Raw genomic sequence first — 26,851 nt, forward strand, 5'->3', positions numbered from 1 at the left:
CGAATATTTCAATATTCGTTTCGGATTACAATCGCCGTTTTTGCAAAATTCGCCAATGTAATTGTCGAATTTTTGATGAAAATTGCCGAACACCATTGGATTCAATGGGTGCCAAGACCAAACGCATACATAAAAAAACCTTCAAACGGGACCAAAAGCTGCCAAAAACACATCAATTTAGGAGCAGTCACCAGGCAAGTGCCATCAATTGACCCAGACCACATGTAGCATAATTATTATTATTTATTATTATAGCGCCATTTATTCCATTGCGCTTTACATGTGAAAAGAGGTCACTGACTGGTACAAGAGCAGAGAGGACCCTGCCTGTGAAGGCGCACAAACAGTCTATAAGGGATGAGTGAGGGTACAGCTGGTCATGCAGCGGTACGGTGGAGTGTGAGTTACTGCAGGTTGTAGGCTTGTCGGAAGAGGAGGGTCTTCAGCTTCCTTTTAAAGGTTTCAACAATAGGCGACAGTCTGATATGTTGGGGTACAGAGTTCAAGAGTAGAAGGGATGCACAGGAAAAATCTTGTATGTGATTGTGGGAAAAGGAGATAAGATGGGAGTAGAGAAGGAGATCTTGTGAGGATCGGAGGTTGCGTGCAGGTATGTATCTGGAGACTAGGTCACAGATATAAGGAGGAGTCAGGTTGTGGATGGCTTTGCATGTCATGAATACGGTTTTGAACTGAAGTCTCTGGCCAATAGGGTGCCAGTGAAGGGATCTTATAGATTGCAATCTTATAGATTGCTGGAGCCAGTCCACAGTAAAAAAAGCAGCCATAGAGAACCTTCCCATAGACTTTTCTTAGCCAGGGCCGCTTCTCGGCAGGGTTGGACTGGCCCACCAGAGAACCGGAGACTCCTCCGGTGGGCCCAGGGTTCTCCAACTTTGCAGCTGCTATGGGGCTCTTGAGCGGGTTTTCTCTTTGCCCCCTCAGACAGTCCCGGTTGGGCTGATTCATTTCTGGGATTAGAAAGGTGTTCAGTGTGAGCACTTCAGACAATGGAAAGCTGAAGGGACAGAAGGTGACTGTTCAATAGACTCTGCGACTTAGATCTGCTAGTCTTAAATTGGTGTAATTGGAGATAACACATTATTTTTGCTTGTGGTGGTAGTAGGCTACATGCATTGTCAGGGAAGCTGATGTCAAGTTAATTTGTGTTTTGTGCCTGGATATAAAGGTTGTGCATTTATTATTTGTACACCAATAATGAAGAGCAGGAGAAGTGATGTATACAAAGAAAAGGTTTCACATGATTCATATTTTTCAGGAGATATTCCACATTATGTACTTAAACTTCATGGGTGCCAATAATGATGAGCAGGACTGTAACTGTGCATTATGCTGTCCCTCTTTTATATCTCCTAGAAAAGATAATAATTAAATTGACAACCGGGTGCTACCATTCCCCTGTAGCCCTCCATCGTTTGACACGTTTAACACTGATTAGGCAGATATCATATAACCTATTACATTTATGAATTATTATGTTTTATTACCTCTGAAGATAAATCAAAAAGTTGACCCATGATGTGAACACAGCCATTGCAGCACATTGCCATTTCCAGGCTGACACGTAAAGAGGATTTGTGCAGAGAGATGATGCAAAAAGGATGGCGGTAATGTGGATTGCCCAATCTATAATATTACTACTGTCCATTAGATACTTGAGTTTCTAAAATGTAAAAACATATGCAACAAACAATGATAACAGTTCAGATAATAAACAGTTCAATGCTTAAACTAATTATTTCAGCTCTTTTTATCTTTGTATACCCAATTCTAAAAGTATAAAACCGCAATTCATTTTTTTAGTGGTGGTTTTTCTTTTAAAAAATTTTACTAGCAGTTTTCAGGTATTATGTACAATCCCATTAGACAAATGCCCCAAAAAGCCATATTCATTCCATGCTTTTGCATCTGTATTATAGACAATTATCTAGCCTGACTGCTTAATGGAGAAGAAATAAAGACGTACATACAAGTCCTTCTTTTATTCTTTCCATTGATTTAGAACCTCTTGTACTGACCAGAACCGATCAGACTTTTTTCCACTTTCACACGTGTAGTGCACCGTATTAAGTGTACGTATACTGGGGACGTCTCCAAACGCACATCTGTCCATCTTAGAGGACCAGATCTGTTTACTTACCACATATTCATCAATGTTAGCCCCAACATCTACTTACTGTACAGTAGGTATCCTGTCAAGTGTTGTTTTGTACCCACTGGATTAGATTATATGAGATTAGATTTTACCAAACCTACAATCTATCTGCCTTCTCTAACTAGGCTACCAAGGTGTCACAACCATCTCGCCTAACTTTTTCTTCTTTCACTGACCTCCCACACGCTCCTAGGAGGTTTATAAACACCGTCCTGTTATTCAGGTACTGACATTTATAACTACGGGGTCTAATTACCTAGATCATCTAGAACTCATCCTCTTATTTCTCTTTTCAGCATCTTCCTTAGTGGGTTCTACAACACCATACGGGACCGCTATACTACATCCTAACCTCAGACCCGGTCCAGGTATAAACACTGGGTCCCAGATCTAATTACCTTGGAATATAAATAAAACTCTAATTTTACCTTCTTCTCTTTTTATTCAGGGGATGACTGCTACCCCAACCTAAACTCTTCAGCATTCCAAACAGCCACCCAAGTGACCTAACTACTAACAGCTACCCGATCCAAAGCAGGACTCCGTCCCTGGAAACAGGACCATCCTCAACACTCACCTCCCCCTAATTTTTATTTTTATCTCTACATCTCATGTTATTTTAACCCTAATAAATTATTTCTGTTTTAAGCATTACCTATTCCTTCACAAGTCATTCTCTTACTCCAGTTCAAATTACCTTAATTTTATTTCTTGTTTGATATCTATACCAGATATTTTTTTGGGCACTTAGTGGATAGTGTCCCAATTTTCAGCAGGACTATCTACCTGCGCCACTGTTCTCCTCATTGAAGGTATATCTATTTTATCTAACTTTTGACTTTTGGTGTTTATTGTTTCTCCCAGCTCCACCGAAGTGGGTTGACCTGGGGCAGGACGGGGGCGCAACGCCACAGCTCGTCTAATTCAGGATGAGCTATGGTATTCTCTACACCTGAAATCTCACTCCAATCACTGACTGGAGTAAGATTTTTGGTGCGCTGCACAGAAGCACAAGCCACTCAGACGCTCTAGATAAGGGGTCTCAAACTCGGCTGGGTATATGGGCCGCACAAGAAAAAATTTGAATTTGGGGGCCGCATTCTTTGAAGGACAAATTGACATTTTTAGTGATATCATTTTTCTTTGTATACACCTTTTGAATATTTTTGCCGTGTTTATTTTATTTTTTATAACTTGGGTCATAATAGATGTGGTGATAATAAACATACACTTTTTTGTTTTTACTTTACTTTATAAATAAAACAACATTTTTAGTGCCAAAATATTATTCATGCTTTATTTTTATTTATTTTTTTTAACTTTTACAATTTTGTTTCCCCCAATTGGCCACATACATTAATATTGTCTTACAATTAGCACCATATAGTAATTCTGGCAAACATCTTGTAGTAATGTGCCCCATCCTGGTCCTAATCTTGTAGTAATGTGCCCCATCCTGGTCCTCATCTTGTAGTAATGTGCCCCATCCTAGTCCCCATCTTGTAGTAATGTGCCCCATCCTAGTCCACATCTTGTAGTAATGTGCCTATCCTGGTCCCCTTCTTGTAGTAATGTGCCCCATCCTAGTCCCCATCTTGTAGTAATTTGCCCATCCTGGTCACCATCTTGTAGTAACGTGCCCCATCCTGGTCCCCATCTTGTAATAATGTGCCCATCCTGGTCCTAATCTTGTAGTAATGTGCTTATCCTGTTCTTCATCTTGTAGTAATGTTCCCCATCCTGGTCCCCACCTTGTTGTAATGTGCCCCATCTTGGTCCTAATCTTGTAGTAATGTGCCCCATCCTGGTCCCCATCTTGTAGTAATGTGCACCATCCTGGTCCTCATCTTGTAGTAATGTGCCCCATCCTAGTCCCCATCTTGTAGTAATGTGCCCATCCTGGTCCCCATCTTGCAGTAATGTGCCCCATCCTGGTCCCCCTCTTGTAGTAATGTGCCCCATCCTGGTCCCCCTCTTGTAGCAATGTGCCCCTCCTGGTCCCCCTCTTGTAGTAATGTGCCCATCCTGTTCCCCATCTTGTAGTAATGTGCCCCATCCTGGTCCTCATCTCGTAGTAATGTTCCCCATCTTGGTCCCCATCTTGTAGGAATGTGCCCCATCCTGGTCCTAATCTTGTAGTAATGTGCCCCATCCTGGTCCCCATCTTGTATTAATGTGCCCCATCCTGGTCCCCATCTTGTAGTAGTGTGCCCCATCCTGGTCCTCATCTTGTAGTAATGCGCCCCATCCTGGTACTCATCTTGTAGTAATGTGCCCCATCCTGGTACTCATCTTGCAGTAATGTGCCCCATCACGGTCCTCATCTTGTAGTAATGTGCCCCATCTTGTATTAATGTGCCCCATCCTGGTCCCCATCTTGTAGTAGTGTGCCCCATCCTGGTCCTCATCTTGTAGTAATGCGCCCCATCCTGGTACTCATCTTGTAGTAATGTGCCCCATCCTGGTACTCATCTTGCAGTAATGTGCCCTATCACGGTCCTCATCTTGTAGTAATGTGCCCCATCTTGTAGTAATGTGACCATCCTGGTCCTAATCTTGTAGTAATATGCCTCATCCTGGTCCACATCTTGTAGTAATGTGCCCCATCCTGGTCCTAATCTTGTAGTAATGTGCCTGTGAGGAGCTGCCCACTTACTAAAGACTATGATACTTTTCCAGCAACGGACCACCATTTTTGTCAATATTATTATTGTGTATTATTAGTGATTTACTTGTTATGTTTTATATAATTCTGCTTACTTGTCAGTATGTAAGATTCACTTGAAAAATGTCCAGCATTCTACTAATCTCATCTTGATCTCAGGAGTCCATTGTCTCAACAGCCAATAATCTCATTAGGTGAGTGTAGATTGAGACACAGTGGAGCCGTCACCACAGGGTGTCTTACAGGCAGTCACAGATGAAGGCTTCTAGAAAATTCTTCATTGCTTTTTAGCTAACAGTAAATGCTTAAGGGGAAGGGTGATCACTTCTGACTTGGGAGGGGACTGATCCCAGGGAAAGAAAGGAGAGTCATGTTTTAGATAGTTGGGTGGAAGGATTGAAGGAAGAGGGTGGAGACCGTGGACTTGGAAGGATGGATTGATAAACATGTTACCATTATGGATTATGTCATTTGGATTTAAACTTTCTTAAAAGGACAGCTACTAGTGGATACCTGTGCTTTCATCTTTTTATGTGCCGTCTAGAGGATCATGGACTGTGGCTCCAGACTATACTGGCTGGAGATGGGAAATCTGTGGGCCAACCAAAAGTTGGGAGACAGTGAGTATGGCCTTATACAAAGCCAGTGGAACTACTGAACCCAGATTGGTAACTTGAGGACTGAGAGAACTGTATTTTGGCCATTTACCTGGAATTGCTTTATTACCATGGCTGTGATCAATAAAATATTGTTGCATCGTTAACCTGCCTAGGTGATTACTTACAACCCACAACCTCAGATCTTTACAGTGCCCCATCCTAGTCCCCATCTTGTAGTAATGTGCCCCATCCTAGTCCCCATCTTGTAGTAATGTGCCCATCCTAGTCCCCATCTTGTAGTAATGTGCCCCATCCTAGTCCCCATCTTGAAGTAATGTGCCCCATCCTAGTCCCCATCCTGTAGTAATGTGCCCATCCTGGTCCCCATCTTGTAGCAATGTGCCCATACTGGTTCCCATCTTGGTGTAATGTTCCATCCTGGTCCCCATCATTGAGTAATGTTTCCATCTTGTAGTAATGTCCCCCATCCCCACGGCATTAAGAACTGGGGTATGTGAACTTTTGATCAGTGTCATTTGGATGTTTTTGGTTGTCATTAAGATTTAAAAAGAGAAAACACAGTAGATTGACAATAAATGGCTTCACCCAACCAATAACCATGAGTGGAGAAAAAGTTTTTTTGTTTTCATTCATATTCTCTGAAACAAGGCCAATAAAGAAAAAATTCTGCCTCGGTATGTAAACTTTTGAACACAACTGTAGATATAACTAGTATCATAATTAGGTTTGATCCAGGGTTAGTGGACTGATCGCCTTGTATCAGCGTCAAGAAGGAATTTTTCCCCGTGATGCAAATTGTCTGAAGGTGTCCTGGGGTTTTTGCCTTCTTCTGGATCAACAGATTTAGGCATAGGGATTTTAGTAATACCATTATTAGAATCACTAGAGTAATACAAAATATAAAACTAATTAAAAAATTATAAACAGGTTAATTTTTAATTGTAAAAGAGCAGCAATAATAAAAATGGTAATAATAATACATTGGTGAGGCCTAGTCCCAGTTAGTTAATAAGTTTGTGTAGTGTTAGTGTAGGGGGTACAATTGGGGGAGAAAGGTTGAACTTATGTTACTATGTTACTATTATAAAAGAAAGAAGTATCTGCACTCCACCGGACCAGAAGTGATGTCATGACCACCGATGACCTGACCGCTGAGGCTGCTGATTGGCTGTAGGGTCAGGTGACCTGTGGTTGGGACAACATTTCCTCCAGTTTGGCTGAGAACAGCGGTGAGGTAAGTTAGATTTTGCTTCATGGTACCAGGGTGTCTGGAAGTCAGGTCAATTTCTGTCATACCTGAAATAAATTGTGATTTAGAAAATAATCTTCACATAAGGTAACATACCTGTTGAAAGATCTGAACAATTTCTTTTATAATCCCAAAGATACTCATGAGCATTACAATGCCCAAGCAAGTGCGTGTGAAATACGTGTCCTGAAAGTAAACAAGATTGAGATCTAAGGATCTAACCAATTACTGTGTCATCATCTTACTGTGTTCTGGAGCATTGCAAATAAAAGCTAATACAGAAAAATATATTCAGGAGATTGTTGAAGTGAATTTGTCACCAAACTGTACTGTAAATAGTACTCTTAGTATTAATTAGTCTGTTGCATTTACTCTGAAAACCAATGAAAAATGGCTGTAAAATAATGTCTGAAAGTTTAAACTCAATTTCTGCCACCCTGCCTTATTGAAAGCTACTGAGTGTCCCGTCTTCCCTGCTGCTGAAATGTCGCTCAGTACAAATTCCAAGGGTGATGAGCGGTTATGGAGTATGCTTGGCCTCATGAGTTCTCTCACTCTCTAGCTGGACTCATAGGATGCTCAGTTTAAGAGCACAGACAGACATCCGTATTTCTCATGTGAGGATGGCATTGCAGTGCACGGACTGGCCGGCACCTGACCTTAGCGTGACAGCGTCATGTATTTCTATGGAGCTGTCAGGCTCGGGTAAGGAGAGCCGATGGTCAGTCCAAGGATTGCGATGCAATCCTCGCACGAGAAATATGGCCGTCTGTCTGCCCCCTAATATCAAGAGCATACAGCCAATTTCAGCATTTTTCCTTCTGCAGGCTACATAGACAAGGGTATGTAACACAGTGATTTTTCTATTTTGGTTTTGAGTGCATGTTCCATGCTGATATCTGGGTTGCAGGACTCTTCCGACATGATTTTGAAAAGTGCTTCAATAAGTGACATATTTATTGGAGAAATCTCAACATGGATCCTTTCTAAAAAAAAACACATACTGGTTAGTCCCATCGAATATATTGCTAATCTGTGTGCCAATCTGTGGCAGAAATTTACCTTTCAGTCTTAGATTTCTGCCACAGATTGCAAATGTGTAGTAGAGAGCAATGAAACATCAGGAGGATTCTTGCAGGATGTGCCAGAGATGAGGAAAGATTGCCATCTGCAGGCAGGCGAAATAAAGCAGAACCAAGTTATGCTAGAAAAGTTGAAGAAGGAACAAATTCAGATGCCTGACCTGATCAAATGACCTCAAGGAGGGATTTCCTGGATATAAAAGTGCGCGCCAAGACACAGGTGGATTTGGTGCCAGACTGCACAGTGGAGCAGACATGCTCCAGAGGGACCGCAGAGCCCAGCGCGACAGCCCTCAACCTGTCACACCAGGTGTGGGAAAGACTTAGTGCAACACAGAGGGAAGAGGGAAAGGGAGCCCAGACTATAGGGAAAGGGGGGAGTGGAGACCTTCTAGTCTGGTCTAGTGTCAACCGGTCTCAACTACCGTCCCTGAATTGGCTCTGCACCAATTGCCGTATGCGTGCCTCGCCCTGTCTTTCCCTGGCGTATGGCTAAGGCTAGGAATGGGAGGAGATGAGCACTAGTCGATCTCCACTAAACTCTATAAGCAACAAGGGTAGACAAACAGGGGGAGATTGCTTAGCTTTAGATAACTCCAGACAAATGCGAACTCGGCCTCAAGCTCCAGAGAGGACGAAGTACTGCTCTTGCTAAACCTTCACAAGTAGAAATGAATATAGCCGGCACCTCCATTTTAGACACACCAGGTATTTATACTCCCAGGCCAGAGAGCTAATTAGCCAGAAGGAGGTAGCCGCTAGGTACTAGAGACAGCGTCTCATCTAAGAAGATGTCTGTAATGCCAAACATAGAGATCTCCTGCAACCAACTGCAGGGTGACTGTCTGTCACCTCTGATACACCCGTGACACAACCGGAGGCCTGCGTTGCACCAGAGCCAGGCACTGCCTGAAAAGCTCCAGACCCCTTACAGAAGCGCCCTGAGCCCTGCGCATTTTGATCAGAATCAGGACCTGCGTCCCACACTGAGTAAGTTCTCGGGACCCGATGATGCCTGCCAAAAGCAGGGGTCTGGATCCCCTTATCGCAAGCATGAGAGAATACTGTCGATGGTCAAGCCAAGAAGAGCTGATAGAGAACTGCGATAGGAGAGACGAGCCAGCAACCGCGGAGGAATCGCGCAAGTGAAAAGGGCCGTCACTTCCAACTCTCACTTACGGTACCAGGGACAGTTGGGATTAGGATTTCAGGTTGGAGGGGGCCGGTTGGTGCGTGGGAGGCTAAACGGGATCTGATAGACTTTATCTGAAAGAGACTTGCGGCCTAACGGGAATATCCGGTGACACCCGCTATGGCCATATAAAGAGAACTCACGTAGTGACTCCCACGACTGGGTGCATCACACTATTGCAAAGAACTTTACTGTTATTTACTGAAAGATATTTCTTATTGTTATTCCAAGATGCTGTTTATTAGTAGTGATGAGCGAGCATGCTCTCTACTGCTCGGTGCTCGCGTGAGCATCTCACTTCTCGAGATGCTCGGCGCTTACCGAGTATTTCCGGGGTTGCTCGGCGGGAGTTTGGGTCCCCTCCCTTCATGTTTGGTGCTCTTTAGAGCGCCAATCAACATGCAGGGATTGCCTGCCACTCACTATAATGCCTTAGCCATGTTGGTTGTGGCATTACAGTGATTAGCTGGCCGCAGAGCGTCATCAGGTCTATATCAGACCTGGCGCCGCCATGCTCGTCACAGTAACTCCAGAATCAGTCAGAGTCAGAGAGAGATTTGCTTGTGTATTAGGTAGTGTAGGGAGAAAAAAAGTACATTACACATATCCATCTTAACAAACAGTCCTTTTGAGGACTAACTAATCCATCTGCAGAGATATCAGGCAGGCAGTGTATATAGGCAGGCAGGGTATACAGCAGGCTGCAGTGCATATAGCACAAGAGGCTCCATTCCAATTCTGCCTTCTGCTGCTGTTAGATATTTCTATAGAAAGGCCCAGGTCTCAGGGGCCAGGAATACTTTTTTTGGATCTTAATCCTCATTACTTGCTTAAAAAGCAATCCAGAGAACACCGTTTATCTGCGCCATTTGCTTGTTGGCACTGCAGAATACAGCCAGGTCCTTTCTATATTGCAGTGCTAGAAATCCAGCTATTTAAAACTGTGCTTTCTCCGTCACACGGATCACATATAACTTCGCTCCAAACTCAGTCATTTGTAGTGAGCTTGGAAGATACTGTCCTCTATTTAAAATGGGCAAGGCACGTGGCAAGGGACGGGGAACTGGACGTGATGGTGATGGTGCATGCAGAGGCCAAGGACAAAGCCGTGGGCAAGCTGAAATTGAGCCACAACAAACACCCACATCTTCTCGCCTGACCTTCCTGTCCCAATTCCTAGGGGACCGCAGCACACTGCTATTGAACCCAGAGCAGTGTCAAAAGGTTGTTGGTTGGATAGCGGATAATGCTTCCAGTCACTTAGCCACCACCACCCTGTCTTCCACACGGTCAAGTCTCAGTAGCCGTGAGTCTGGACCGCATATTCCTCACCCTGATCCTCCTTTCTCCCACCATGCCGAGTGCCCAGAGACAACTGATCCCACACATGGACACTCTGAAGAGCTGTTCACTTTTCCATTTATAGATTCGGGCCTCTTGCCCGGTCCACTTGAAGCGGGGCAAGAGGAGATCGCGTGTAGTGATGCCCAAATATTTGAGCAGCCACGGTCACACGGAGGCAACGGTGGGAAAGTGTCACAAGAGGTGGACGATGATGAGACACAATTGCTAGAAAGTAAGGAGGAGGACCAGGGTGCGGAAGTGGAAGACGAGGTGGTGGATGATATGGTAACTGACCCAACCTGGCAGGAGGACATGCAGAGTGAGGACAGCAGCACACAGGGGGAGGGAGGCAGAGCACCCCAACAGGCAGGAAGAAGCGGTGTGGTGGCCGCAGACAGAAGGCAGGCAACCGTTCACCGTAACACCAACACGAAGGAAGTTGCCAGTACAACTGTTAGGTCTTCCCGAGTCTTGTTGTTTTTTAAAGACTCTGCCGATAACCCCAAAAAGGACATTTGCACCACCTGCCAGGCCAGCATTAGCAGTGGTGGCAAAACGACCAGCCTGACCACCACCAGCATGATCAGGCACATGGCAGCAAAGCAAGCGACTTTGTGGGCCGAACCCCAGGGTCCAGGAACATTGTCTGCAGGTGGCACCATTGCTACTTCCGCTGTTGTGCATGCAAGCCAATCCCCTGTCCATGGTGCAGGCGAAGATGCCTACTTTCCTGCACCTGTCATTGCGCACTTTCAAGTAGCAGCATCAGGAAGCAGGTCCATGTCCTTGACTATTTCTCCCGGTGTGCCGTCCCCACATTACACGAGCACGTGTCCCAAAACATTAGCCGTGCCCTCAACAACGCAAGTGCCTCCAAATTTTTGGCAGCCCTGGCATTCACTGCATAGGCCAACTCTATGGGAGACTCTCTCCTTTCTAATGGGAATTTGTCGTTACTGTGGCCCTGCTCTATGTCTCTTTAAATTGTTAGTGGGGTTTTTCCTAAATTTGGTCAGCCATTGGACTCACTGCATACCCTATAACTGTATAGCAGACTCTCTCCTTTCTAATGGGAACATGTCGTACCTTGTTACTGTGGCCCTGCTCTATGTGTCTTTAAATTCTTAGTGGGGTTTTTGCTAAAATTGGTCAGGCGTTGGACTCACTGCATACCTTATAACTGTATAGCAGACCCTCTCCTTTCTAATGGGAACATGTCGTACTTGTTACTGTGGCCCTGCTCTGTGTGTCTTTAAATTCTTAGTGGGGTTTTTCCTAAAATTGGTCAGCCGTTGCACTCACTGCATACCCTATAACTGTATAGCAGACCCTCTCCTTTTTAATTGGAACATGTTGTACTTGTTACTGTGGTCCTGTTCTGTGTGTCTTTAAATTCTTAGTGGGGTTTTTCCTAAAATTGGTCAGCCATTGGACTCACTGCATACCCTGTAACTGTATAGCAGACTCTCTTCTTTCTAATGGGAATTTGTCGTTACTGTGGCCCTGCTCTATGTGTCTTTAAATTCTTAGTGGGGTTTTTCCTAAAATTGGTCAGCCGTTGGACTCACTGCATATCCTATAACTGTATAGCAGACCCTCTCCTTTCTAATGGGAACATGTCGTACTTGTTACTGTGGCCCTGCTCTATGTGTCTTTAAATTCTTAGTGGTTTTTTTTCTAAAATTGGTCAGCCGTTGGACTCACTGCATACCCTATAACTGTATAGCAGACCGTCTCCTTTCTAATGGGAACATGTCGTACTTGTTACTGTGGCCCTGCTCTATGTGTCTTTAAATTCTTAGTGGTTTTTTTTCTAAAATTGGTCAGCCATTGGATTCACATCATCTAATATATATAATTGTCTTATCCCGTCTGTCTGTCTGTCCTTCTGTCCAGGAAATCCCGCGTCGCTGATTGGTCCGGCCGCGGCCAATCAGCGACGGGGGATTTCAGAAAAAAGATGGCGGCCGCTAGCAGCAGAAGGACCCCGACCGGTGGCGCCGCTGACCTCCATGCGGCTACCGTTGGGAGATCAGCGGCTAGGACCGCTGATCTCCCGACTGTAAGTGTGAAGGGAGGACCGGGGAGGGGCGGCGCCGGTCGGGATGCTTCTGCTGCTAGCAGCCGCCCATCTCCCAGCTGCTCGCAGCGGAAGTACCCGCACAAGCAGCGCCGATCCCGGGCCCACACTAATACGACGCTGATTGGTCGATGCCGACGGCCGCGACCAATCAGCGATATTGGCGCCAAGTTTAAACACTGTTCTGCACAGTGTTGCGGCTACCATCGAGAGATCAGCGGCAAGTGTGAAGGGAGGACCGGAGAGCGGCGCCGCCGGTCGGGATACTTCTGCTGCGAGCAGACGGACATCTCCCGCAGCGCCGCCCCCCGGTCCTCACTAATACAATTCGCTGATTGGTCGCGGCCGTAAAAACTGCTGTGCTAATTGGTCGCGCACGCAGGCCGCGACCAAACAGCGATATTGGCGCCAAATTTAAAAATCGCTGTGCTGATTGGTCGCGCCCGCCGGCCGCGACCAATCAGCGATATTGGCACCAAATTTTAACACCACTGTGCTGATTGGTCGCGCCTGCCGGCCGCGAACAATCACCGATATTGGCGCCAAATTTTAACACCGCTGTGCTGATTGGTCGCGCCTGCCGGCCGCGACCAATCAGCAATATTGGCGCCAAATTTAAAATCCACTGTGCTGATTGGTCACGGCCGGCGGCCGTGATCAATCAGCGATATTGGCGCCAAATTTAAACGCGCTCTTCGGCCCTCACTAGTACGGTCTGCTGATTGGTCGCAGCCGCAGGCCGCGACCAATCAGCGATATTGGCACCAAATTTAAATACCACTGTGCTGATTGGTCGCGTCCGCCGGCCGCGACCAATCAGCGATATTGGCACCAAATTTAAACACCGCTGTGCTGATTGGTCGCGCCCGCCGGCCGCGACCAATCAGCGATATTGGCGCGAAATTTAAACACCGCTGTGCTGATTGGTCGCGCCCGCTGGCCGCGACCAATCACCGATATTGGCGCCAATTTTAAACACCGCTCTGCTGATTGCGCCCAGTGTACCGCATACATATTCTAGAATACCCAATGCGTTTAAATCGGGCCACCATCTAGTACTCTATAACTGTATAGCAGACTCTCTCCTTTCTAATTGGAATTTGTCATCACTGTGGCCCTGCTCTATGTGTCTTTAAATTCTATATGGGGTTTTTCCCAAATTTTGGCTTCCCTTGCAGTCACAGCATGGGCATTACCACTATAGGAGACCCGCTCCTTTATAATTGGAACTTTTTTTTACTGAGACCCTCCTCTATGTCTCTTCAAAGGGGTATTGGGTTGCGTCCAAATTTTTGGCAGCCCTTGCAGTCACTGGATACGCAATAACAGCATAGGAGACCCACTTGTTAATAATGGGAACAACAAAGCATAGCTGGCTAATGGCTCTCTAACAATAGTGAGGGCCGACTGCTGGCCTTTTAAGAATAGTAAGGGCTGTCTGATGGCCCTATAAAAATAGGCTTTATGACTCTCAGAGTCCCTCCATCATAAATAAAACAGGATGTGTCTGATGATGTGTCACACACCACATTGCCAGATAAGGTTGTAAAATGTTGAAGTGACATTTCCCGGTGAATGCATTTGTCTTAAAAAATAAAGTAAAAAAACCAAAACAATAGGATCTTTCTTTAGTATAAAAAACAGCGTCCCCAATTTAACCTCAATGTAATCACATTGTTCAGCTCCTGCACCTCCTACTCCATCTCCGAAATGACCACGTCAGTCACAAGCTGACAGCACTGCAGCACTGCCTTGGCCAAGCGGCAACAGGCTGTGCTGAAGATAACATGCTTAATGCTTAATTGACAAACCGCCCAGCGTTGCAGAGTTGTTGAAAGCTGTAACACAGCAGCCTGATCTGTGGCTCTCACCACTGAACATACAGCCAGGAATGGTCGTGTGTGACAATGGGGACCTGGTGACGGAGAAATAACAGCCGGAGTAGATACGGTTTCCCTCTATGCCAGTCCTTTCACCGAGCTAAAGAATATGGCTGTGGTGAAATACAACTTCCACTGAGAAGCTGTTTCAGATTGAAAAACATTGTGCCCACCAGAGGATTTGATTCTGAGGGCTCACCTTTCTCCCCCACTCAAGAGCCCTCAGAATCAAATCCTCTGGTGGGCACAATGTTTTTCATGATAGCAGCTGCAAAGTTAGCGCTATCATGAACTCTCCAGAGGTAGAAGCCAAGGCACACCAGAGGATTCTCTGGTGGGACCGTCTAACCCTGCCGAAAAGCAGTCCTAGCTAAGAAAAGTGTGGGGGAAGGTTCCCGGACACTCGATGGCTGCTTTTTTAATGTGGATCAGACATGCTTATGCATGTTGTTTCTTAAACCGCATTGCAGATAAGGCCATTGTCCAACTCTGTATTCATGAAATTAAATGCGCAAAGAAAGATGTTTGTGTGTCAAAGCACCACCGACAAGTGCGAGTTGATGTTGGACGGGCTGTCATTGCTTCTGCAACAAGCTGCATTAGATGACTTCCTGGGAGAAATGACACCCAGGGTAGATACGGTTTCCCTCTATGCCAGTCCTTTCACCAAGCTAAATACAACTCTCAGCAAAAAAAGCTATGGACTGGCTCCGTACCGTCCCTGGCCACATTCACCTGTCCACGTGTTTGTGGTTAGGCGGTCCTTCCCAGTAAGTGCACTGGGCAGGGCACGGGTAATGTTGTGGGACCCGTGCTTGTGGAAGGCAGAGACGACACCGGGAGAAACAGTGGTGGCTGGGGACCGAGTATGGACACCCGGCCGCCGCCGGCATGAGGTTATGAAAAACTTCCAACTCCATGAGCCTAAAAGGCCACATTTCAAGTGAAAGCAACTTTAGAGGACTTCCTGGGAGAAATGACAGCTGAGTAGATATGGTTTCCCAAGTCCTTTCACCAAGCTAAAGAATATAGCTGTGGTGAAATACAACTCAGCAAAATAAGCTGTGGACTGGCTCCGTAACGTCCTTGGCCACTTTCACCTGTCCACGTGTTTGTGGTTAGGCGGTCCTTCCCAGTAAGTGCACTGGGGAGGGCACGGGAAATGTTGTGGGACCCGTGCTTGTGGAAGGAAGAGACGACACCGGGAGAAACAGTGGTGGCTGGGGACCGAGTATGGACTCCCGGCTGCCGCCGGCATGAGGTTGTGAAAAGGTTCCGCCTCCATGAGCCTAAAAGATCATATTTCAAGTGCAAGCAGCTGCCCAGAAATCTGACAGTTTAGTGTTGCGGCCTGTGGGTGGGTGGGTGGCTGGCTGCATATTTGCGCTTGCATTCCAAGCAACAGAAAACTAAGCAGATGGTGGCCTCTATCATCATCATGGCCTCACCTCGGCACTATGAACTCTCCTGAAGGAGAAGCCAGGGCCCGCCAAAGAAGTCTCTGGTTCTCTGGTGGGCCCGTCCAATCCTGCCGAGAAGCAGTCCTGGCTAAGAAAAGTGTGGGGGGAAGGTTCCCGGACACTCTATGGCTGCTTTTTTTAATGTGGATCGGACATGCTTATGCATGTTATTTCTTAAACCGCATTGCAGATCAGGCCATTGTCCAACTCTGTATTCATGAAATTAAATGCGCAAAGAAAGATGTTTGTGTGTCAACGCACCACCGACAAGTGCGAGTTGATGTTGGACGGGATGCCATTGCTTCTGCAACAAGCTGCATTAGAGGACTTCCTGGGAGAAATGACACCCAGGGTAGATACGGTTTCCCTCTATGCCAGTCCTTTCACCGAGCTAAATACAACACTCAGCAAAAAAAGCTGTGGACTGGCTCCGTACCATACCTGGCCACATTCACCTGTCCACGAGTTTGTGGTTAGGCGGTCCTTCCCAGTAAGTGCACTGGGGAGGGTACGGGTAATGTTGTGGGACCCATGCTTGTGGAAGGCGGAGACGACACCGGGAGAAACAGTGGCGGCTGGGGACCGAGAAAGGACACCGGGGAGACCGGACGCATCGGATAAGGAGACCGAGGGCCATCAGAAGGTAAATATAATATTTATTTTTTACCATTATTTTACGGTCACACTATATAAATCCATGCCGGTTGCATGGATTTATATAGTGTGACCAAGTTGTCAAGCACTTTCCAAGTGATGCTAAAATCATTGGAAAGCGCTTGACAACCCGCATGCAGAAATGCATGTGAAAAACACTTCACTTACGCTTGTCCCTGGCAGGAAAAATGCATGTACAATCCGCAAGCGTTTTTTCTGCCAGGGAGATGCAGAAACGCTCAGGAAAAATCCGAAGCATTTCTGCATCGTGGGCACTTAGCCTAACACATATTCTCTCTCTTGCTTCAGATTATCTGCTGAAAAGGAGAGGAAAATGTATCATTTGTCAAAACCCCTTCAAGTTGATGAAGTGGAGACGCTGTTAGATGATGATGATGATGCAGACCCCACAAATGTCATAATGCAATCTGCCTGACACATGCAAAAATGATGTGCAATTCTTGCTCTTTGCTCTGCAAATGTGTTTTTTTTCTGGTGAACCTTAAACATCTAATTCTGAATGAATATGTATTTTAGGTACCTTAAAATTAATCTTTTTCCCCTATATTTACTTTTTAATAATAGTTATGCATTGAAAACTGGGGGCTATTAGGCGGGAGTTGTGAAATGTGTGTACTTTTAGAGTTATTTCTCTTATGGTAAGTAAAAGGTTTTTTTTGCACCTGATTATGTGTACTCTCTTTTATTACATCCCTATGAAGATCACTGATCACTTCTAGAACATTGAAATTGAGAAAATTAGATATTATAGGCATTTTTCTATCCTGTGCTTACTAGGCGCATTGTTCCTGAACTCGTTAGTGAAGGAATTGTTCCTGACGGAGGATTAAAGTAATTCTTTATACCACATGTTACGCTTAAGACCGGTATACGGTCGAAATGGATAAATGTGATTCTTACCAGCCTCCCTGTTTCATGCACTTTTTAATAAGGAAGAAATACTGTTTGGAATTGTTATGATACCAACAGCTTTATTTATTTTTCCTTAACATTACAAGTGAATGCTGGTTGTGCTCAATAGCCAACATTGGAGAGATAACATGATGAGTGTGCCATATTAAACAGCAGTAATGGCAAATTAATCATACTTTTGCACAAAAACTATACAGTTCCAAAAGCTTTTAAAGATATATATATATATACAATAGCAAAGAATTCAGAGTGAGAAAATAAATACCTGAAGCTGCAAAGGTTTCACTTCTGCAGTTGAATTAGTGCCGTTGGTTTTGGGGGTTCCAGCATTTACAATCAGAAGGGTCAAAGGAATAATCCCCAATGAGTAAATAGCCAAGTTTACCAGATGTGCTTTAAATCCATATGCTCTCCTGGAATACAAACAAAATTGTAAATTACAGTGGGCACGGAAAGTATTCAGACCCCTTTAAATTTTTCACTCTTTGTTTCATTGCAGCTATTTGTTAAATTCTAAAAAGTTCATTTTTTTCTTATTAATGTACACTCTGCACCCCATCTTGACTGAAAAAAAAACAGAAATGTAGAAATTTTTGCAAATTTATTGAAAAAGAAAAACTGAAATATCACATGGTTATACGTATTCAGACACTTTGCTCAGTATTGTGTAGAAGCATCCTTTTGTGCTAGTACAACCATGAGTCTTCTCGTAAATTATGCAACAAGTTTTTCACACCTGGATTTGGGGATCCTCTACCATTCTTCCTTGCAGATCCTCTCCAGTTCCGTCCATTTTCAGGTCTCTCCAGGGATGCTCAATTGGGTTTAGATCAGGGTTCTGTCTGGGCCAGTCAAGAATAGTCACAGAGTTGTTCTTAAGCCACTCCTTTGCTATTTTAGCTGTGTGCTTGTTGGAAGGTGAACCTTCGGCCAAGTCTGAGGTCCAGAGCACTCTGGAAGAGGTTTACATCCAGGATATCTCTGTACTTGGCCGCATTCATGTTTCCTTCAATTGCAACCAGTCGTCCAGTCCCTGCAGCTGAAAAACACCCCCATAGCATGATGCTGCCACCAACATGTTTCACTGTTGGGATTGCATTGGGCAGGTGATGAGCAGTGCCAGGTTTTCTTCACACTTACCACTTAGAATTATCACCAAAAAGTTCTATCCTCATCTCATCAGACCGGAGAATCTTATTTCTCATAGTCTGGGAGTCCTTAATGTGTTTTTGAGCAAACTCTATGCAGGCTTTCATATGTCTTGCACTGAAGAGAGGCTTCTGTCGGGCCACTCTGCCATGAAGACCTGACTGGTGGAGGGCTGCAGTGATAGTTGACTTTGTGGAACTTTCTCCCCTCTCCCTACTGCATCTCTGGAGCTCAGCCACAGTGATCTTGGGGTTCTTCTTTACCTCTCTCACCAAGGCTCTTCTCTCACGATTGATCAGTTTGGCTGGACGGCGAGGTCTAGGAAGACTTTTGGTGGTCCCAAATTTCTTCCATTTAAGGATTATGGAGGCCACTTTGCTCTTAGGAACCTTGAGCACTTCAAAAATTCTTTTGCAACCTTGGCCAGATCAGTGCCTTGCCACAATTCTGTCTCTGAGCTCCTTGGGCAGTTCCTTTGAGCTCATGATTCTCATTTGGTCTGACATGCACTGTGAGCTGTGAGGTCTTATATAGAAAGGTGTGTGCCTTTCCAAATCAAGTCCTATCAGTTTAATTAAACACAGCTGGACTCCAATGAAGGAGTAGAACCATCTCAAGGAGGATCACAAGGAAATGGACATCATGTGACTTAAATATGAGTGTCTTAGCAAAGGGTCTGAATATTCATGATCATGTGATATTTCAGTTTTTCTTTTTTAATAAATTTGCAAAAATTTCTACATTTGTTTTTTTTTCAGTCACGATGGGGTGCAGAGTGTACATTAATGTGAAAAAAATAAACTTTTTAGAAATTATCAAATGGCTGCAATGAAACAAAGAGTGAAAAATGTAAAGAGGTCTGAATACTTTCCGTACCCACTGTAGCTAAAGTAATCTAGTACATCCGTTAACATATTTGTCTTCACGTCATGTAAGAGCCTCATAGGCCCCGTTGTAAAAACTTTATTTTTAAAATTTGTCTGGTCCTGATAGCTGTTCTTTTCCTTTTATGACTAGCCCAGAGTAATACATTTATCACCTTTCTATTGGATGGGTGAAAAATGTAAAGTCACAGTGGTCCCAACGATCTCATTTATTATCCCACAATAATGAGAAGTTTGTGTAAATCAGCTGTCAACATCCTAAAATGTTACTTTCTATCTAAAATAATCCTAAGTAAGTCCTCGTGCACATTGCTTTATTTCAGGTCCATGTTGTGCAAAACCATAATACGGTGCAATGAAGCCATAATGTGCTTCAATGTGCCTCCAATTTTATGCAAATGCATACAGAGTGGACCATATGGCTTGCCATAAATAATATGGGATACGCTGTGTACTTGAACCCCTAGACAGACCCATCAATATGTTCTTTGAAAGGGCTATTGAGTGGCTGAAAAGCTAATATCGGTCCCTCTGCACAAGCCACAGGAGGATGCCACAGTAAAAACTGCCAATTGGACTGCACTTTACTGTTTAAGTAACTCCCATAGAAGTGAATAGGACTTAAGGAAATTATATAGCACAGCTCACTCAGCATTTTTCAGAATCCTGCCCTCCAGTGACTGGTGTCGAGGAATGGATATTCCAGTCTCAGCCACCCATTTATATCATAAGGATGCAATAGATAGGCAAAGCACCATTATGCTAATGGGGGTATGGGCTAGGGTGTGTAGTGCTTACTTTCACATGCGCTGATAACATACATACAGTGGCAAAACTTAATGATGTCACAATGAAAAATTGGTAACAGTCCCTCAAATATCAAGTTTTTAATAATACTTTTCTCCTCACAAGGGGCAGAGACAGGGATTTGCATGGTTCAACCCAATTCTCACAAACTGGTTGTTAAATTACCAGTCGACTTGGCGAATTGAAGAAGTCACAGGATCTCATCTGGATTCTGCTTACTGGGTTTAATTGTATACGTCTCTGCTGGAACAGAGGAGCCTTAAACACCTAGCATGGGGAGGACAGTGGAGAGGGGTAGCATGGGAGAATTGCAGTGTGTTCAGGGCACAAAGTGTGGTGGGGAAGTGTGGAGAGAGGAAAGCATTGGGAGACAGAATGAAGAGGACATTGCTTCGAGCTGGATGCTATTGTGGATGCAATAAGGTAAAACAACATAGATTCCATAGTTCATAAAGTGAGAACAGTGTGGCGGTTATAGTTTATAAGGAAGGACAGTGTGGCAGTTATAGTTTATAAGGGAGGCCAGTGTGGCGATCATCATATTTTATGAGTATAACAGTGTGGCAGCTATTGTTCATAAGGATGGACGGTGTGGAGTTTGTCTTTCATAAGGAGGATGGCGTGGAGGTTATAGTTCATGGGGGGATGGGTGGAGCTAATGTTTAATTGGAGAGGACAGTGTAAAGGCCAGAAATCATAAGAGGGACAGCATGGTGGTTATATTTTGTATAAGGAAAAGAGTGGGAGTCAATTATTTATTCAAAAGCAGAATATACAGCTTATTTAGGGTGCTATATTAGTGATCATTTTTATTCAGGAAACAATAATGACACTGTTATTTTTAAGGGCACCTTATCAGTATGATTCAGAAAGCCAGAAAAAAGGTAAGTCTGCAGAAACGAGCATTGGATATGAAAAGTTATCATAGCATCTGGACCAGATGGAGAAGAAAGGAATGACTACGCCAGTGAGAGAAGAAGTTGCCTATAAGGTATCTGAATGTTAATGTTTATTTCTGATACTAACTGCATCAGTACTGTGGCTTATGTATGGTCCACAGTTTCATGATGGCCAATAACAATAATTTCCATTATCTTTTTAATACCTTTGTTAAGCTCATACTGGGAATTGTAAGTCCATGCTATAAAAATGAATAAGGTGTGGGCTGACCTGACTTGGCAATTCATCACGGTCCCAAGTTTGATGTATTCATTTATTGATGATGGTGGATATGGTGATGTATTCATGTACTGATGGTGGATCTGGTGCTGTAGATGTACTGATAATGATTTTGGTGCAATATTCATGTGCTGATGGTGGTTCTTGTACAGTATTCATGTAATAACGGTGGTTCTAGTGCTGTATTCATGTACTATTAGTGGTTATGCTGCTGTACTTCTGTACTGATGGTGGATCGAGTCCTACATTCATGCACGGAAGGTGGTTCTGGTTCTATATTTTTGTACTTACATTGGTTTTGGAACATGTACTGATGTTTTGTGCTGGTAGTGTATTTATGTACTGCTAGTGGTTCTGATGTTGTACTCATGTACAAATGATGGTTCCAGTGCTATATTTCTCTTCTATTGACAGTTATGGTGCTGTTTTCCTGTAGTGATGGTGGAATTGGTGCTGTATTCATGTACTGTTGATGGCTTGTATGCTGTATGCATGTACTTATAGTGGATCTGGTGCTGTACTCATGTACTGATGGTTGTTCTGTTACTGTACAGAAGTAGAAACTCTTATCTTGTCAGATTATGTGTTACATGGCATTGTTAATAAAATAGTGAGCTGTCTCACAAGTTAATGACTATTACATGTGTATTTATGGTAGCAGCATTAAACGTTTGTATTTGATAAGAGGTAGAAGGATTGGAGTCCCTCTACATTCTATTCTACATCTATGTAAATTCTGTAATCTTATGACATGTGTGAATAACACCTACTACATTATCTGTGCTCAAATAGCAAGGACTGTGTTATTTCTAGTGTTACATAGGAATGGGAATACCTACAACATAATTTACAGGAAAATGTACCTATAATTTTGGTTCTAAATTCTAAATTGCTTAATCCCAAACAAACAATATTACACTGTCATATTATGTACTTACCATTTCATGAGCAAATATTCTTTACAAACTGGGTGAGACAAGAGTTCCACACGGTTGTGTTTCACCATAGCCTATAGTAGTAAATGTGGAAAAATTAAAGTTTGTCGCTTATATCTTTACAATAGCATGCACTGAGATAACTTGCCATTTATAGGCTCGAAAAGATTTTTACAGCTTCCATCAAGTTCAATTCTAGTATAAATACAGTTAGCTCCCCCTAGTTATGACATAATGCAATGCAGAATATCTTACTTTTATGCCTTAATGATTAGGCTTTGAAGCATACTGTGTCCTTTCATACAAAGCCTGTTGATATGAACAATCTTGGTGCCTTCAGGTAAAACCAATTTTGGGGCATATTCCATGCTAATATGTTTCCGAAATTGTCCTGATTCTCACGCTAATTTGCCATCCGATCTTTTTCAGTGGGTGATTTCTCTTCATCAGCATTCATCTATACAGGAAATGCTTTTTCCCCTTACAAGCACACATTGCTATTGGCATTGACCATAAGCTTGTATCCCTTGAATAGAAGCCCCCTTCTCTGTTATGCCTTTTAATTCCTGAAAGGGAATCTTACACCAGGTTTTTGTAACTTAATCTAAGAGCAGCATAATGTAGAAACAAAGACCCTGATTCCAGCGATGTGTCACTTACTTGGCTGATCCTTGTATATTTGATAATCTCCTGTTAAAACTGTGATTTTATCACTAGAGGACTAGTGAACCTGAACCCATTTAGTCCTTCTTATGCATGAGCCCTGAATAACCCCACCCCCACCACTGATTGGTAGCTTTCTACTTATCCAGAGTGTACACTGAAAGCTGCCAATTAGTGATGCAGTCAGAGTTATACAGAGCACATCATTCAGAGAAGTAGTGGATCTGCATCAGATTAAACAATGATTTTATCAAGCAGCCTAGTAAGTGATATATCACTGGAATCAGGGTCTCTGCCCCTATATCATGCTGCGGTCAGATGGGGAAGCAAAAACCCCAGTGAGATATTTCCTTTAAATACCAGACAATATTTAATTTTTTTCCTCTCTCCATCTTCCTAGAGCCATAACTTTTGTATTTTTCTGTCTACATAGCGGTATGAGAATTTTTTTGGGCGGAAGTAGTTGTGGTAGTTGAATAGTTGAATCTAACGATTAATTTTAGTATGCAGTGCGCCGTAACATGGGAAAAAAATCCAAGTGCAGTGAAATTGTGAAACAAATGAATTCTGCCATGGTTTTTTCAGTTTATGTTTTACACCGTTCATTCTTTTGTAAAAAATTACTCTCAAATATGATTCTCCAGGTCAGTACAATTACAGAGATCCCAAACCAGCATAGATTTTTTTTTATGAAAGTCGTGAAAAAAACGAGATGCTTGTTAAAAAAAATAAAAATTTTGTTTATGCTACCATTTTCCGAGACTGGGAACATTTTTATTGCTCTGTCAAAAGAGGTGTTTGAGGGCTTGTTTTCCTAAGTGGTGAGCTGATGGTTTTGCTGTTAGCAACTTTGGGTACATCTGATATATTGATGCCTTTTTCTGCATTTTTATAGGGATGTGCAGTGACCAAAATAAATGCAATTTATTTTGTGAGACTGGACTTTAAAAATAAGAAATAAAAAGGAAACATGTTTGTTATCATTGTGTCTTTAAAAAAAGAGCGAAAAAGAGGATGATTCATATTTTTTATATTAAAAAAATGTATATACTGTTTCTTAACTTTATCTTTTAATCTTTCTGGGAGACTTGAACCCATGGTTTTCTGATCGCTTATACTATCAATTGTAATATAATAGTATTGCAATATATAGTGAATATCTTGATCTTCTTCACTGAAGTACTAAGATGGCAGAAACGGTGGCCATAGTGGCAAATGGGAGAAGAGTACTGGCAGGTGTTCCATTAAACACTGCTATCAGAGATTAACAGCAGCGTTTAAAGAGTGCTTCTCACCTGTTTAACATATTAAGCTGCAAACAAAAGAATACAGCAGCACTCTGTAAGTGCTAATATGTATGCAGATATTGAATATATGAAATTTGGACTGCACTACTGCTACTGTATATACAATATACCGCATTTTTCGGACTATAAGCGGGGCACAGGAGGCAGCAGCCGCCCGCTGTAGCCTAACACTGTCCCCGCTGCTAAAGAAAATGAAAATTCACTGCTCCCCACGCCCATGGGGCGTGGGGAGCACTGAATATTCATGCTCCTTAATAGCAGCACACAGTGTAGCCGCACTGCGGCTCCTGCTGCTGCCGGAATCGCCTGTGCCCACTGTTAAAGGGCATGAATATTCAACCTCTCTCCATGCCCATGGGCGTGGGGAGGGGTGAATATTCATGCCCTTTAATGAGTGGGCACACGCGATAGCCCGGCAGCAGCAGGAGCAGCAGCGCGGCTACGCTGTGTGCCGGCTATGAAGGAGAGTGAAGTCACTGCTCCCCGCGTACACAGTCCCGGCGTGGGGAGCAGTGACTTCCGGCAGTGATCTCTCCATGTGAGCCGCGCATGGCAGTGACGTCATGCGCGGCTCACATGGAGAGATCAGTGCGGGCAGACCGGACGCAGCGCTGGAGGAGAGAGAAGAAAGGTGAGTATGAGTGTTTATTTTTTTATGTGCAGCCTGATGGGGATTAGGGGGACCATGCATACTAGGATAAGGATGAGGGGGCCATACATACCAGGGTAAGGATGAGGGGGCCATACATACCAGGGTAAGGATGAGGGGACCATACATACCAGGGTAACGCGGCGAGCCAGGGACAGAGGCATCGAGAGCCGGTCCTGGCTGAGAGAACTACACTACCGGACATTGGGGTCCGAGGCTGTCAGGGTTGCAAGCCCAGCAGCAGAGACACAACCCACGAGGGATTTCAGGTCCCTTGGCCTAAGAAGCCTGGAGGCTCCGCCACACAGAGGGACCAGTACAGCATGGAGAAGCAAAAGGTACCTAAGGCCCGAGTTGCAAGCCATACAGGCGAAGTACACGGCCAGCTCAGGGACGTGGGCTATTACACCACGAAAAGGGGGATAGTTAGTAAGGGCAGAGAGAGAACGGTAGGCCTTCACACTCACCCTGATCAGTGGGGCTCGCCCGAATGCTCTCAGACACCCAGGCCCATTCCTACCAGGTACTCCTGTAGGGTCATTAGTAACACCTACAATAAAGACCCTGGACTGTTTGAAGTGGATTCTGAACTCTTATTATTGCGGCCTGCACTATCACCCCCAGCATTCATATACGCTGCCCTGAGGCTACACTCTTCCCGTGGGGAGTTATCCTATCCCTGTTCTGCACACCAACATCAGCCTCAGCGGTCTGTCTTGCAGCGGCGGTCATCCCTGACCGCAATCCACGGGTGGCATAGTCGGACATTCATAACTCTACAAATAGACTGCCACAGCATTTGGTCTGACCACCCTGAGCCACGGGATTGGGTTGCCACTACTACCCCCATCATCGCACTAAAGCCCGGTTCAGGAGTACGAGAGAATCTTTAGTAAGCACCCGCTAGACTTCGGCAGGGTGAAAGGGGTAGAACACCACATCCCCACGGGGAGCCACCCACCAATAAAAGAGAGACACAGACCAGTACCCCCTGCACATTATCAGAACGCAAAGGGCATGCTGAGAGAAATGAAAGAAGCCGGGGTCATTAGAGACAGCTGTAGCCCCTGGGCAGCCCCCTTGGTTCTGGTAAAAAAGAAAGACGGTACCATGAGAATGTGCGTGGACTATAGACAAATCAATCGTATCACCCATAAAGACTCGTACCCGCTACCTAGGATAGAGGAGTCTTTAGCCGCACTAAAATCAGCTAACTTCTTCTCTACTTTGGATCTTACTAGCGGGTACTGGCAGGTTCCTTTGGCAGAGGCTGACAAGGAGAAGACCGCCTTCACCACCCCAATGGGATTGAGTGAATTCAATTGTATGCCATTCGGGCTCTGCAATGCACCCGGGACCTTCCAGAGGCTGATGGAATGCTGTCTAGGGCACCGAAACTTCGAGACGGTCCTACTTTACCTGGACAACGTGATCGTCTATTTGAAGACTTACGAGGACCATCTAAAACACCTGGCAGAGGTGTTCAAAGCCCTGGCAGGTTATGGCATGAAAGTGAAACCCTCCAAGTGCCATCTGTTAAAGCCCAAGGTACAGTACCTGGGGAAGTGGTGAGTGCAGAAGGAGTAGCCCCCGACCCCGACAAGGTCACTGTAATCACAGTAATCAAGAGCTGGCCAAGCCCCTCAAACATCAAAGAAGTGAGGCAGTTCCTCGGGTTGGTAGTCTACTGCCAAAGGTTCATCCCCGGGTTCACTAAGATGGCAGCCCCTATGCAGGACCTCCTGATAGGGCAATCCAAGACCAGAAGCCAAAAGCCACCCTTCAAGTGGGACAAGCCGGAAGAGGAGTCCTTCCGCCAGTTGAAGATGGCCCTCACGCGGGATGAGATCCTGGCCTACCCCGTTTATGGCCAGCCTTTTATCCTCCACACAGACGCCAGCAATGTGGTGCTGTCCCAAAACCAACAGGGCAGAGAAAGGGTG

The 26,851-nt window shown here is 44.5% G+C and overlaps 1 protein-coding gene across 2 annotated transcripts in view; it reads right to left on the bottom strand.

Annotated features, from left to right (window-relative positions):
• Positions 1-26,851, bottom strand: part of TRPA1 (transient receptor potential cation channel subfamily A member 1) — a 224,650-nt gene that overhangs the window by 53,564 nt on the left and 144,235 nt on the right. For both annotated transcript variants that reach the window (XM_073679440.1, XM_073679439.1), the window contains exons 19-22: positions 22,293-22,363; positions 17,601-17,748; positions 6,807-6,896; positions 1,509-1,684 (exon numbers count right to left, since the gene is read on the bottom strand). In XM_073679440.1, coding sequence (XP_073535541.1) covers positions 1,509-1,684; positions 6,807-6,896; positions 17,601-17,748; positions 22,293-22,363 — 485 coding nt within the window. The remainder of the gene's footprint in view (positions 1-1,508; positions 1,685-6,806; positions 6,897-17,600; positions 17,749-22,292; positions 22,364-26,851) is intronic.

Source organism: Phyllobates terribilis, unplaced genomic scaffold (genome assembly GCF_046119375.1).
Source record: "Phyllobates terribilis strain yellow unplaced genomic scaffold, ASM4611937v1 Scaffold_4__5_contigs__length_816908805, whole genome shotgun sequence".
Taxonomy (NCBI): domain Eukaryota; kingdom Metazoa; phylum Chordata; class Amphibia; order Anura; family Dendrobatidae; genus Phyllobates; species Phyllobates terribilis.